Raw genomic sequence first — 13642 nt, 5'->3', positions numbered from 1 at the left:
CGGGCAGGAGCTGTGTCAGCACCAAGCTGGCGTGGGCCCTGCGCAGGCAAGGCTGCACGGACAAGGTTTGCAGCTGTTTGCTCTACAGATGCAGAACTGAGGATTTTAGCTCTTCTGGCCATTCAGTCTTCCTAGCCAGTAACTGCCGTGGTGGAGGTGAGCACTGGGATGACAACTGGTTTATCTTACAGCATCCACCCACATCACAAAACCCCAAATTAGAAAGCGTGTCTGTATTTATCACGAAGCTCATTTCTACAGAAACCAAACTCTTATTCCGGGGTTGCCTGTCGCTTCTACGAGCAGCACCCACTGTCAGAAGAGGGTTTCTCAATCTCCACTAAGGTGAAAGGGGCACGGAAGGACTGAAGAACAAACATTAAATCAGAATCTCGTGGTTTCTGCTGCAGAGCACCCTATGCTCAAGCATTTGTCCACGCCGCACGTGGGAGGCAACTGGCACGAAGGCACGTGTTTCCCGGCGATGCTGTGCCGACGCATCCGGCTTAGGGGTGTAACAACCAGCCTGAAGTCAAGACTTAGGCTGGAGTGTCCTAATGAGCGCTGGCATCGCCTGCCTGGGATGGAGTTTGGGCATGGATCCACTCGAGCCGCTGCGAGCTGCGAGGGCTGCGGCTGTGGGCAGGGATTTTGGGCAGTGCCTGCGTGCAGGGGTTGCAGGCAGGGATTGTGGGCAGGGGTTGCGGGCAGTGGCTGTGCGCAGGGGTTGCAGGCAGGGGTTGTGGGCAGGGGCTGCGGGCAGGGGCTGCGGGCAGTGGCTGTGCGCAGGGGTTGCAGGCAGGGGTTGCGGGCAGGGACTTTGGGCAGGGGTTGCGGGCAGGGATTGTGGGCAGGGGTTGCGGGCAGTGGCTGTGCGCAGGGGTTGCAGGCAGGGGTTGTGGGCAGGGGCTGCGGGCAGGGGCTGCGGGCAGGGGCTGTGCGCAGGGGTTGCAGGCAGGGGTTGCGGGCAGGGATTGTGGGCAGGGGTTGCGGGCAGTGGCTGTGCGCAGGGGTTGCAGGCAGGGGTTGTGGGCAGGGGTTGCGGGCAGGGATTGTGGGCAGGGGTTGCGGGCAGTGGCTGTGCGCAGGGGTTGCGGGCAGGGACTTTGGGCAGGGATTGTGGGCAGGGGCTGCCAACACCGTTTGCAGGCAGGGGCCCGCTCCTGCCCCCGCCCGCCTCCGCCCGTGACGGCAGCGCGGCGGGGCCGGGCCGGGCGGGCAGCACCGCCCCGGGCTGGGCGGTCGCCGGGGCCGGGAGCGGGGCCTGCGCTGCCGCCCGGGCCGGGCCGCGCCGCCGGAGGAGCCGCCTGGGTAACGGGGGCCGCGCCGGCAGCCAGCCCGCTTGGGTTTTTTTTTTTTTGGGGGGGGGGGGGGGGTCGCACACCCACGGACACGCGTGTGCGCGAGGGGAGGGGGCGGCGGGGAGGGTCCGACCCCCGTCGCCGCTGCGCACCCGCCGCGAGAGACGGGGATTTTTATTCTTAAATTTTTTTTTTTTTTTGGAGGGGGGTCCGTTTTCCATTTGAGAGGGAATAAGCATTTCTGAAGGGTTTTTAAATTCACCCACTCGCCGCTCCCGTCGTCTCTGTGCAGGAGCATCAATCATGTCTGCTCGGGAGCAGCAGCAGGCGCAGCCCCCCCTGGCCGCCCCCCCGGAGGCTGGAGAGCTGGACGCCGGCAACAGATACGAAGCGGTTGTTCCCCACTGGTTTTACTGCAAGGTCACGGACTCCAGAGAGCGCTGGGTCCCTTTCAGCACGCAGGATTCGGAGAGGCTGGAAGAGGCTCACGGCTCAGGTAGGGTGAGAACACCCTGGGGAGGGGGCTGCCCCCCCCCCCCCGCAGATGGAACTCCATCCACCTCCACGGGTCGGACGGGGGATTTCACAGCACTGCTTGCCTTCAGCTCCCATCGTTCTTAAATCCCCCTGTGATTTTAAATACCTAGCCCCTGCTCTTAAAATCGCTGTAAGGAACCAGCCTGGTAACGTCAATGGGAGAGCATCAGGTGTGCGCTCAGGGGAAGCACCATCCGGGTATCAGAGGGAAATTCCCTGGACACATCCACGGCTTCTGCCTGGGATGCACAATTTTCCCTCGGGGAATTTTAAATCGGGACTTTTTTTGGCAATGCGCCTACTCCTAGAGCTGTAGACGCATGAACAACTGAACTGTTTGGGTGCATCGAATGGTCTGACCTCATTCATTTGATATATGCTCTAAATTATATATAATCGTACTGCAAAGCACCCTTCTGGGGTGGACAGGAGAGTGCTAGCAGGACGGCAGAAATTCCACTGGGGAGATTTCCCTCGTGTGGACACATGGTGCTCTGCCTGCCTGCTCCCGGAGCGTGCTGCCCAGGCAGCCGGGTCTGCTCTGAGCGGCACTGCTTGCGATGAGGCCCTCGTGCTGCCAAATATCGACAGTCTGTGCAGCCCCCGCTGCCAGGATGGTGCTTAAAGCACCGCTGCTGCCGACGGCTGTGGGCACAGCACCAATTGCCCTGGGGTTGCTCCCGTCCTCCCTCTCCCAGGAAGCTTCGGATTAGAGGCCGTGCCGCCGGTCCTCAGTGCCGCAGCCGAGCCGAGCACAGCCTGGCACGGGGCGGTCTGCCGGGAGCCTGGCCAGCGGGCAGACCCAAAAGGCGGCAGAACAAACAGAATTTGAAGTCTGTATTGGGATCTATGCGGAGTTCTCCGTTTTAGAGGGGAGTGGCTTACAGACCTGGAGACCAGCACCTCCACCGTTAAGCAATGCAGGCCACAAATTCACGTTTTACCAGCTAAGCAAGGCAGGAAGAGTTCACGTAAGCCTGGGCCTGAACTAGAGAGGAAGACAGTTGTAGTTTAATGCCTTCATCTTACCTTCTGCCTCTGGGGAAAGTTTGACTTGCGGCATCTCTCCTAGGATGGCCACCGACGCTGTTCTCTGTGCTTGGGTACGGAGAACATTGGTGTCTACTGCCATTGCTCATACGTGCTCGTGTGCGCTGCCCACAGAAGATGCTCCAGTCTCATCCCTCTGTTCTAGTGTGGTATACAGCTTTCTGGTAGCATGCCTTTCTGGTCCTCTCATGATTAATTTCGAGCCTTGGTTCCTTCAGGGAGAGACAATGAAGACCTGGTTGTCCCAACATCGGGGGGTAGGTACGACGTGCATCTGAAGAAGAGGCAGCGCGTTGCAGTGTACTGGGAGGAGGAGGTATCTGAAGTGCGTCGCTGCACCTGGTTTTACAAGGGAGACAAGGACAATAAGTATATTCCGTACTCGGAGACCTTCAGCAAAGAACTGGAGGTAATACACGCCTTTCCTGGTAGCGTCCACCTTGCCGAGAAGCATCTTGGCTTCTCATTGTCAAATACTGGCCCTGATGTCCCAAACTCCATATGGGGCGACTGGCACCACAGTCACGCCTGAGGACATGAACTCGAAAGAGGCTTTGGCATGGCGTTTTCGCAGCTGATTAACATAACTGTAAACACTGCCACTGTCTCCCTCCCAGCCTGCTGTAGCTGGGCGGCTTTCCCTTCCTCCTGCCCTCATCCAGCCGTGTCGGCATCCTTCTGCTACACGTTTAAGTGCCCGGGTGCTCTCGGCATGCCACGTTGCTCTGGCCTTGCTTGCAGCCTCGCTCTAGCAGCTTTGCTCTGTTTTTTTCCTGACCCTGTCTGCTCTGACTTCAGTTTGACTCTCCTTGTGAGAATCATCCTCACTACGCTCATAGTTTCACCAAAGCCAAGGGAGTTGCAAATGCAAGAAAGAGAAATCATCGTTATGGGGACCCAGCGTTAGACTTCAGTGGTCTGTATTGTTAATGGCTGGAGACTTTGGAAAGATATATATGTAGAGCTATATAGATATATGTATAAAAATATACATCTTTACAATAACCTGTATTCTGATATACCAAAAAATACAATTCTAAATTGATGGGGAAGTCTGCTGCTGCTATTAAAGTGGGGGCTTCTTGGAAACTCTCTAGCAAGCGATACTCAGATGACCCTGTTGCTCCTCCAGCCTGACCTGGCTGATTTCTCTGCCTCTTTTGCAAAATGTGTTGATAAGAGATACCATAAAATGGGTGGGGAAATCCCAAGTGGTTGAATATTCATGGAAATACAGCTGACTCACACAGGGTGTTCTTTTCCTTAGGAAGCTTACATGATTGCTGTGACCCTGGATGAGTGGAAGAAGAAACTGGAGTCCCCTAGCAGAGAAATCATTATCTTGCACAACCCAAAGGTGAGGAGGGCCTGGTAATCTTTGTGTTGACCAGCAAGGATATCCCTTCAGTTCTCTTGACAGCCTGTCTTTATACTCTGGCTTTACGCTGTTTCTTTTAACCGTGTCTGCTGAGAAATTGATTCTGTCCAAATGGCATTCCCCTCGCCTACCTGCGCCAGAGTAGAGGGCAACGCTAGCAGAGAGTCTGCTTTACACCTTAACGTTTCTTTTCAACACGCCTTTCACTCTCTTTGTGCAAAGGGCTCGTACCAGCGCAGTTAAACATTGTGGTCTGGTGTCACCCCATATCACTTACCAGCTGTTGTAGCAAAATTTCTCCTCTGCTTAACTATGGTATGCAGCGCAGCTTAATGACAGGCTCTTCTTGTTTACAAGCTGATGGTGCACTACCATCCAGTTGCCACCTCCGATGACTGGGGCTCAACTCCTACGGAACAAGGTCGGCCTCGGACTGTGAAGAGAGGAGTAGAAAACATCGCTGTCGAGATCCCCAATGGTGAGCTCACTTCTCCCTCCCCTCCACCCATCCAAAGCTACAGAGTCTGTTTTCCAACCTGTTTTCTCAAAAAGACAGAAGCTTCCATGATCCTTTTAACAAAGGACACATCTAAAAATTTTGTGCTGAAAGGAAATGAATGGTTTTCAAAAACTTTCCTAGCACCAGAGAGACGGTAGCGTAAATGAATGTGTGGAGGAGGCAGACATATGCAGTGCGCTTCCAGCTCCTGCACTGAGACCAGACCTGTTGAAGGCACTGCAGTGCCTGAAATTACCCCTGAGGTTTTGGCATGTATGTTCACAAAGGAAGAGTTTCTTTCTGTGGTAGGGACACCTACATGCAGGTGACTTTCTGGTGCACGTGCTCTCCCCATCTCTGAAGCTGTGCATCAGCTCTGCCCCCTCCCAGCTGTCCCTGAGCTCCCGGTCAGGCCTCAGGACTTGTCCCTGTGGTGAGGACAGGCAGTTACTCCTGTCTAACCCCTTCATTTTCCATGCGTGCATGCCTTCAGGAAAGTATGTATGCAAACTACAGTGTGTGGGAAGTAGAGAACAAGACATAACTCCACCTGGTGCCTACCTGAGAGATGGAGCTACGCGTGGGCCGGGTGGCTCAGCAAAGTGGGTTGGGCACAGGGAAGATGGACCGAGTCCTCCTGGTCCTGCTGAACGTGCCCCACAGCCCGGTGGGTGTGAATTGTGAAGACGAGCCACTCCTGCTGAAGCGAGGATGGTGATAGAAGGAGGGGACGAGCCGCCTCACCTTCCTCTACTGTCCTGTCAATCTGGATCCATCTCAGGGCAGGCAGCTGAATTTAGCAGGACAAACAGTTCAGAAACGTGAGAAATCCCACTACCCTTTAGGCATAAAATCCAGGCACTAACTCAAGGGTTTTTTACCTGGCTGAGGTGAAGAGGGGAGGCTCCACTCTCCTGCAGAGCATATGGTTTCAGCAGGTCACTTCCCCATTAAGTGATGTCTCCCGCAGGGCCTGTGCTCTGAACTCTTCTTTCCTCCTTAGGAGAGCCACTGCAAATTGATCACCTGGTTTTCGTGGTGCACGGGATCGGCCCAGCTTGCGACATTCGGTTCAGGAGCATCGTCCAGTGTGGTAAGTGTGGAGCCCGGCTGGGGTGCTCTTTCCATATGCTGCTTTTAGCGGAGCCAGTAAACTCTCATCTGTGTGGACAATGTGAAACGCTGTGAGAGTGCATTCAAACCATTCCAACACTCACGTTGGCAAGCTGCACGGTTGAATTTGCTGACTGCAGTGGGGAGCATGAATGCAATGCTCGCTAACCCATTAAATCCTACCATCTGGAAAGGTTTGGGCAACCACTTTTCATCACTGTGTTCTGCTGCTGCTCAAAATAGCGAGTTTCCTGAACTGGATACAGATTTTCCAAGTAACTGTCTAAACCTGCTAAACTAATTAGGAACCTGCTTAGTCTATTGCTATGGGTTAATCTCACTGGGTGAAGTCTAACAGGCAACACCCCATCCAGCAGCCTCTGGAGTGATTTTGGACCAAAACCAGGGATGCTGCTTCTGGCTTAAGAAATCCCCAAGCTGCAAATGCCTGGAGGTTAGGAGAGCATGTGAGAAGTATTGCTGGTCTTACACACTCCTCTAAGCACCCACTGTTGATCAATATTGGAGACAGGGTACTAAACCAAGTAACTCTGGTCTGACCTGTTCATTATTATTTGCTCAGAGTGCTTCAGTTCTGTAGGAGAGGTGATCGCTGAAACTGCCTGGAAGCCCAACATGATTTAACTTGTAGAAATCAAGGGAGCTGAGATTTTTCACAGTAGACTGTCTTTAGTTCCTATAAAATATACCTCTGCTTTAACGCAGTCTATTCTTCTCCATGTTCATCTGCTGAAACTATTTTCAAGGCTGCTGACCATCTGAAATGAAAGAAGTAAGCTTTTCTCCCTCAGAACTGAATAATTTCAAGTTCATCTCCTCCCTTAGGATTGCCTTTCTAACACGTGTATCTTTGCAACAGATTTTTTTTTTAAATACCTTAAAGTACCTTTCTTACCCTGACTGGTGTGTTAAAGTACCTTTCTTATCCTGACTGCTGTGTTAAAGCCCTGCCCATGCAGAAAAGAGGCTTGTTACAGATGGGACAGCAAAATCCAGTAAACACACGTGTAAGGACATGGAGCCTTCCCCTGATCTTGTAGTTAAAGATTCAAGGTCTTAGGGTAGCAGCAGCAGATTAAAGACCCTGGTGGGATTTCCCCTGGTAATGATCTTTTCTTTTATCTTATTAAGTGTTGTTGATGCAGCAGGCTTGCCCTGTAGCCCAGTGGATCTTGGTAAGAGTTCATGCTCTTTTCCAGTGAATGACTTCAGGAATGTTTCCCTGAGCATGCTGCAAGCACACTTCAAGAAAGCCCAGGAGCAGCAGCAGATCGGCCGGGTGGAGTTCCTACCTGTGAACTGGCACAGCTCCCTCCACTCCACCGGGGTGGATGTGTAAGTGTCCCAGACAGCCATCTCCTCCGGTGCTGGTGTCCATGGGAATGGCAAAGCAGACAGACAGCCTCCTCTGCTTTTTCTGGTGGCCACTGCAGGCAAAGGGAAAGCTGTGAGTGCTTAGGGCTGTGAGCACACAGGGGTAAGCAGAACGGATGGGGTCCCACAGAGCACCTCTGTGCCAGACCCCGTCCCCACCGACTTTTTGCAGCCCTATTTTGCGGAGCACAGCAGATGCCTGCTCTGATCAGCATCCACCTGGAGAGGAGAGGCTTCTGCCTTTCCCTGGCTAATATGAGGAGGGACCGTGGACATCCATACCTTGCTAAAGGCCTCTGGAAACAGTACCGTGTTTCTGCACTCAAGCACTGCTCTGCAGTGCCCTAGAAAGGGGAGAGAGCAGGTTAGGCTCCTGGGAAGAAAGGCCAGGCTCCTTATTCCTGCCTGGAGTGTAAGAGCACAGGCCATGCTCTACCTTCGGTCTTGGCATGAGCTGAGGGTCTAGATTACGACATTATGTCCTTTGAGACGGTGGCAATCCTTCTCTGAACTTACGTTTTGCTTTAGAAACGTGGTGGGGTTCACCGGCACCCCTAACTGCAACTCCCTCTCTCCTCTTTCCCTCCCACAGTGACCTGGAGCGAATCACTTTGCCGAGCATCAACCGCCTGCGTCACTTCATCAACGACACCATCCTGGACGTTTTCTTTTACAACAGCTCCACCTATTGCCAGACCATCGTGGACACGGTGGCATCCGAAATGAACCGCCTGTACCAGCTCTTCCTGACGAGGAACCCACTCTTCAAAGGGGGGGTCTCCATTGCGGGGCACAGCTTGGGTACGGGGTTTCATCCACGGGTTCCATGAATGTCACCGTACCGTGGGAGCAGGGAGGGTACTGGTCTTTTGTCCCAGAAAGGAGATGGCTTGGGGCTTTTCCCTGACGAGATGCTGATGCTCTGCCTGCCTGTGCCTGGTTTCTAGGGTCACTCATTTTGTTTGACCTCCTGACGAACCAGAAGGCTGCTCCCGAGGAGGATGAGAACAAAGAAGAGGTACATGCTCTCCGGCGGTGCCTGGACCCATGGGGTACTCCCACAGCACTTGCATGAGTAGCTGTGGCGGTGCAGCATCGCACCGACCTCCTGCTTCTGCTTGGGGAAGGGGGAAAGACTCCAAAACGCGCAGGAGAAAATAGGTGAGCAAAAAGCATGATCCCTCATGGCTCTATTCACAGGGGTCCAGGACAACCTCAAGCAACAGGGGTATTGAGGAAGTAAGAGAAATCCTGAAGAAGCTGGAGCTGTCTGAATATTGTGAAGTTTTTGAGAAAGAAAAAATGGACAGGCAAGCACTGGTAAGGAGCTCTCCTCTTTTGCTTTCTCTTGTGTTTCTTCTTTGCTTTTCTTCCCAGTCCTCCCACCCATTGCACATCTTCCTGGTACTGAGTCATTCGCACATGAAATGTCTCCGAGGAGTGCAGCAGGAACAGAATTACAAAGAACAGAAATACCTCACCACACACACACCTCTCTGCTCCTGTAGTAATATCTGGGTTGCTTACTTTCCAGTTCTTGTGCACAGAGAAAAACCTTAAAGAAATGGGAATTCCCTTAGGACCAAGAATGAAGATACTCCATTACATCAGCTCCAAAGAGGAGATGCAGGTTTGTCTTCTGCATGACTTGTATTCACCCAGGTCACATCCCGTTGCTCTCAGACAAGGACCAGCCTTCACCACTTACGATCAGTCCCCAAGCAACCCAACCTCCTCATTCCTGGCCATCCTTGCTCAGGCGGCTCACAGGCTTGTGTTTGGCAGTGGCGACAGAGCTGCTTGCTGCTCCTGCGTATTATGCTGGTGTTACGGGTGTTACCCTACTGCAGGATCAGTTTATCCCGTAGCCTGTAAGGGTGATCATAGAGCAGGAGGACTTGTTAGCGGTGGTAAAGACTGAACTTAAGTGATGACAGCTAGAGAGGTGGTCGGCTGGGGAAGGATGGTGCTGCCAAGACTGCTGTGGTTCTGGAGGATACGGGATGCTGGGCAGTTTGCTGCCTTGCATACTTGGTCATGGGTGGGTAGGATGGGCCATAGTATGGGCTCGCTGCAGGAGCTGTGCTAGCAGGGTTTCCCGGTTGTGTTGCTGCAGGACCAGAGCACAGCAGCTCCTGGACACAGCAGGGAACATGTTGCCGAGCCTGGGTCCCCATCACAGCATGACCCGGACAGCACAGACGATGCCAGGAATTGCCAATACCGAGACGTTGGCTTAGGACAGGTAACTACCGAGCTTGGCATCATGCTCTAACTCCAACAAGGCGCTCGTAATGCCAGCATGGAGTTTGTCTTGTGAAATAAATCTGAATCTTCCTCCCTCCTAGGTCTCGGCAAACTATCCTCAGCTAAACTACAAGCCCACCATCTTCTTTGCTTTTGGGTCTCCCATTGGGATGTTTCTCACGGTGCGAGGAGTGAAGCGGATTAACCCAAACTACAGCCTGCCCACCTGCAAAGGCTTCTTCAACATCTTCCACCCCGTAGGTATAAGAGCCAGAGCCTTCCTGCGTGAGAGGCATGGAGCACGAGCCCTGGCTCACTCTCCCCCTCCTCCGTACAGTTTGACCCAGTGGCATACAGGATCGAGCCCATGATTGTCCCAGATTTGGAGTTTGAGCCCATGCTGCTGCCTCACCACAAGGGCAGGAAGAGAATGCACCTAGGTAAGGGAATGGGCAGCCCCTCTCCCCCAGCCTGGGGCAGCTGCTGTGGCCCCCAGCCCGACACCGACCCCTCCTGCCTTTCAGAGCTGAAAGAAGGGCTGACTCGCATGAGCGTGGACCTGAAGAACAACTTGCTGGGGTCCCTGCGGGTAGCCTGGCAGTCCTTCACTCGAGCCCCGCTGCCAGCTGTGGAGGCGGCGAGTACCGACGCCGAAGCAGAGGCAGAGGCCAGCGTGGAGAAGCAGCCAGGTCAGTGGTGCACAGGGGGTGGTGGGGAGACGGGGGTGCAGCATCACGACCTGCCCACGGAGCAGTGCGCAGCCACGCCAGTGAGGTGCCCGTCCTGGCGTCAAACCCAGGCGCTGCCTCTTCTGTGCTTAGCAAAAGGATTGCCTTTGAGCTGCGGATGTGCTTCGCTCTCCAAATGCTGTGGCCTTCCCCCGTTACTGCCTGATGAAGGGGGAGAAGAGGCAACCTGCCCGGTCAGTAAAGGCCTCCTGGGGGTCTCAGCACACCCACGCCACTTTGTAAGCCTGTGAAGCCTGTCCCCCCTTGTCTAGCTGTGTCTTGCAATGCTGTTTTCCAAAAGCTGGAGAACCCTGAGGGGGAAGGACCCAGCACTTAAGCTGCCTCTCCTCTGCAAGAGCCCATAGTAGGGCAAAGGGAGGGCACGGTGATGCTGTTGTATTTCCATGGCTGTGGGTGTGCCTTGGCTGAACCACATTGCTCTTCTTCATTCCTTCAGACACAAAGCCAGACGAGACCCCCCCAGCAGTGAAGGAAGAGGCCCCCCTCATTAATGTGGGGAGGCTGAATGGAGGGAATCGCATAGACTACGTGCTGCAGGAGAAGCCAATAGAGAGCTTTAACGAGTATTTATTTGCACTACAAGGGCATCTCTGCTATTGGTAAGATTCTGCGTAACTGTCAAAGCTTCAAATTCATGTCTGATGTAAGCAGAATGCCATCATTTTTAAAGTCAACGTAGTAAGAAAAGCCTTAACTGAGTAAACAAGATACGCTCCTGCCTATAGCACAGACACAGAGGGTGGGTAGGGACAGAGGAAGGAGCCTGGTGTAGTTCTCCTTGCCTAGTACTGCCTGCATTTGCTGAGCGCTGTGTCTACCCCATAACCATCACAGATGTCCTGACAGAGTGGAGGGAAGTGTCCCTCTCTAATTTCCATGTCCTTCTCCTCCAGGGAGTCAGAAGACACCGTTCTGCTGGTTCTAAAGGAGATCTACCAGACACAAGGCATTACACTGGATCAACCTTTGCCAGGAAGCCAGTGACCAACCTGTACTGTTCTGGCTGCTTGAGGTAAGTCACCTTGCCTACACCTTCCTTCCAAATTTCCTAGGACACCTCAGAGGACATCTGGTCCGTCTGAGGGAATAATACTGCTTATTTACAGCTGTGTCTAAGGCAGGAGTTTGTGTTGGGTTTTTTCTTTGGCCTGTCAGCATGTTTGGCTTCTTTCCTCTCATCCTGCACACAAGCGCTATTGGACATGACGAGAGCCAGTAAACTGCTGCTGAAGATAAAGGCAGCAGCAACTGCGCGTGGTTACAATCAGTTCAGCCCACCAAGGGAACGACCAGACGCATGGCCGTAATCCAAGCCTCCCGAGCTAAACAATTCTTATAGACAGGTCGCGAACCAGAGCGTGGGCCCTGCGGTTCTTGCAGGGGTGCTTTCACCCTCTGCTGCTAATTGCTGGCCAAGAGTAGACTAGGGGCAAGGCACATCCTTAGGTTTTCTTGCCCTCGAAGCCTCATGCTGGTCATTTGCTGGGTACAGGAGGCTGGGCTGGGTAGATTTTGGTCTGCCCTAGTGCAGCTATTCCTATGTTCTCCTTTTGCTTTCTTAGATCCAATTCAACTGAGTACTCACCAGGAAAGTCCAGATTTCTTCTCTGCCTTCCTCTCTCCTCTGCTGCCGTGTCCCGCATGCTGCTTCCCAAGTACTTGCTGCTACCTGGAGATAAGGATGATTTTCCTCCATTTTGGGTAGGGGTGGGGGGAAAATATATCAAAGGAAAACACTTCTGCTCAAACACTCACAGCACTTGCACTGTGACTCCCTGTGGCAACATGTACTTTTAACCCTCCACCTTGTAAGTTATCACACTAGCTCCTCTAGACTAGCTGTCTGGGCTAGGAACCGACACTGAGGGCCTGACTCCGCTCCTGGCTTAGCGAGGAAACTCACAGCTTGTGACCTTGAGGAATAAAAGCCTTAAACACGCAGCGTGGAGAGAGCTATAGCAGCCCTGTCGAGCAAAGGAGATCGCGGACTTCTCCCTGCCGTAACACAGAGCACCAGGCGCAAGGACTGCGGTCTTTGGAGGTGAAGCCCAGGGCACAGGCGTCTGCTGTTAGGTGAGCAGGAATGTGTCTACCAGCCACTCTCATCTCCTTCAATTGCTGCTGCATGGTTTGTGCACTTGTGGGCTCTGCCAGGCAGGACTGCCCCATAAAACGACTCGTGAGAGCAGCATGTTTGCGCACAGTTGACCCAGGCACTCCTGCCTGCTGTAATGTGTTGGTAGTGACTTCTCAGCATCCTCACCCAGCCCATGGCAGCCAGCAAACCAAGGGCCTCCCTGAGGCACTGCCTGCATCTTGTGCAGGACCAAGCTAGTGGCCAGGTGTAACTATATGGGAGGGAAGCTCAAACTACAGCTAGACTGGGGGAAAGCAGCTGCTCCTCAGCAGCGTCCAGGCAATTCGGAGGCCTGGAGGGACAGCCATCCTGTGCTTTGCAGGGGCATGGAGCAATGCTACTGTCCTGCTGCAATGTGGCTTTCAGGGTGGCTACAGGGATCTCACGCCAGCCAGGCTCCAGTCGTTGTTTTTGGTTTTAAGTACACAAAATGCAGCCAGCGAAGTCGGAACCCAGATCCGTAGGGTCTGGACACCGTGTCCCAATGACCCGACTGACAAAAGGACACCAGCTCTGCAGGCAGTTCAGTCTGGAGCTGCCTGTGGCCTGCTAGCTCTGCTCCAAAGGGAACAGGGCCAGAGATCCTCTGGCGATTCCCCCCTTGCAACCAAAACCAACCAGACTGACTCAGTGGCTGGGCTGAGGCAGACGCTTCAGTGATGTGTAAGGTCGTTGCTGTGACAGCCTTTGGAAGAGCCAAACCACTTTCCCTCCTGCTAAGTTTTGCCCTGCATGGGGTAAGGAGCCTTTTTTCCACAGCCTGTTTGTTTGTCCTCCGTTGTACTACATTATTTGCACTATTTGAAAGGTTTGGTTTGCAGCCTACATCCCTCCTCCCATCCCAAAGGAACACAAGCTGTTCTTTTACCTGACTGCAGAAACAGACATGCTGCTCAGTCGGCGCCTGAACTACTGATTGCTAAAGCGTCTCCTACAAGAGTAGGAAAAGGAACAGTCTTAACACGGGACACTCTCATGATCAGCTTTTTAAGTTATGCACTTTGTAAAAAAAAAAAAGTTAAATACATTTTAAATGTTATTTAATGTCTTTTCCAGTAAAAGCCAAAATAAATAAGTAGATGACTGTGGTGTGTGCATGTTTGGGGGGAGAGGAAGGGGAGGGGGTTGAATAATTCACGTGTGCATAATTTTAGGGGAAAGTAAAGCTATTTCTGTAACTTCTACTGAAGTTGCAGGATCATAGAGGGCTTACGTGGCCCAAACGGAAGATTATGG

At 53.2% G+C, this 13642-nt stretch overlaps 1 protein-coding gene across 1 annotated transcript; it reads left to right on the top strand.

Annotated features, from left to right (window-relative positions):
- The first annotated feature begins 1212 nt into the window (after window positions 1-1212).
- Window positions 1213-13490, top strand: DDHD2 (DDHD domain containing 2). The gene is made up of 18 exons (XM_069800918.1): window positions 1213-1311; window positions 1594-1797; window positions 3107-3297; window positions 4156-4245; window positions 4624-4744; window positions 5769-5858; window positions 7099-7234; window positions 7866-8074; window positions 8221-8291; window positions 8474-8593; window positions 8808-8903; window positions 9390-9518; window positions 9622-9777; window positions 9858-9960; window positions 10045-10209; window positions 10706-10868; window positions 11163-11281; window positions 11832-13490. Exons 2-17 carry the CDS (start codon window positions 1605-1607, stop codon window positions 11251-11253), a joined length of 2124 nt encoding a protein of 707 aa, XP_069657019.1. The 5' UTR covers window positions 1213-1311; window positions 1594-1604; the 3' UTR covers window positions 11254-11281; window positions 11832-13490.
- The last annotated feature ends 152 nt before the right edge of the window (window positions 13491-13642 follow it).

This window comes from Haliaeetus albicilla, chromosome 13, assembly GCF_947461875.1.
Source record: "Haliaeetus albicilla chromosome 13, bHalAlb1.1, whole genome shotgun sequence".
Classification (NCBI taxonomy): domain Eukaryota; kingdom Metazoa; phylum Chordata; class Aves; order Accipitriformes; family Accipitridae; genus Haliaeetus; species Haliaeetus albicilla.
This window is presented reverse-complemented; position numbering and strand designations above follow the sequence as displayed.

Bases quoted from the DNA above. Each gene is read 5' to 3' on its own strand.
- DDHD2 (XM_069800918.1), top strand. From the start codon at position 1,605: ATGTCTGCTCGGGAGCAGCAGCAGGCGCAGCCCCCCCTGGCCGCCCCC. The intron at 9,519-9,621 runs GTAACTACCGAG...CCTCCCTCCTAG, and splicing joins GAGACGTTGGCTTAGGACAG to GTCTCGGCAAACTATCCTCA. The intron at 10,210-10,705 runs GTCAGTGGTGCA...TCATTCCTTCAG, and splicing joins CAGCGTGGAGAAGCAGCCAG to ACACAAAGCCAGACGAGACC.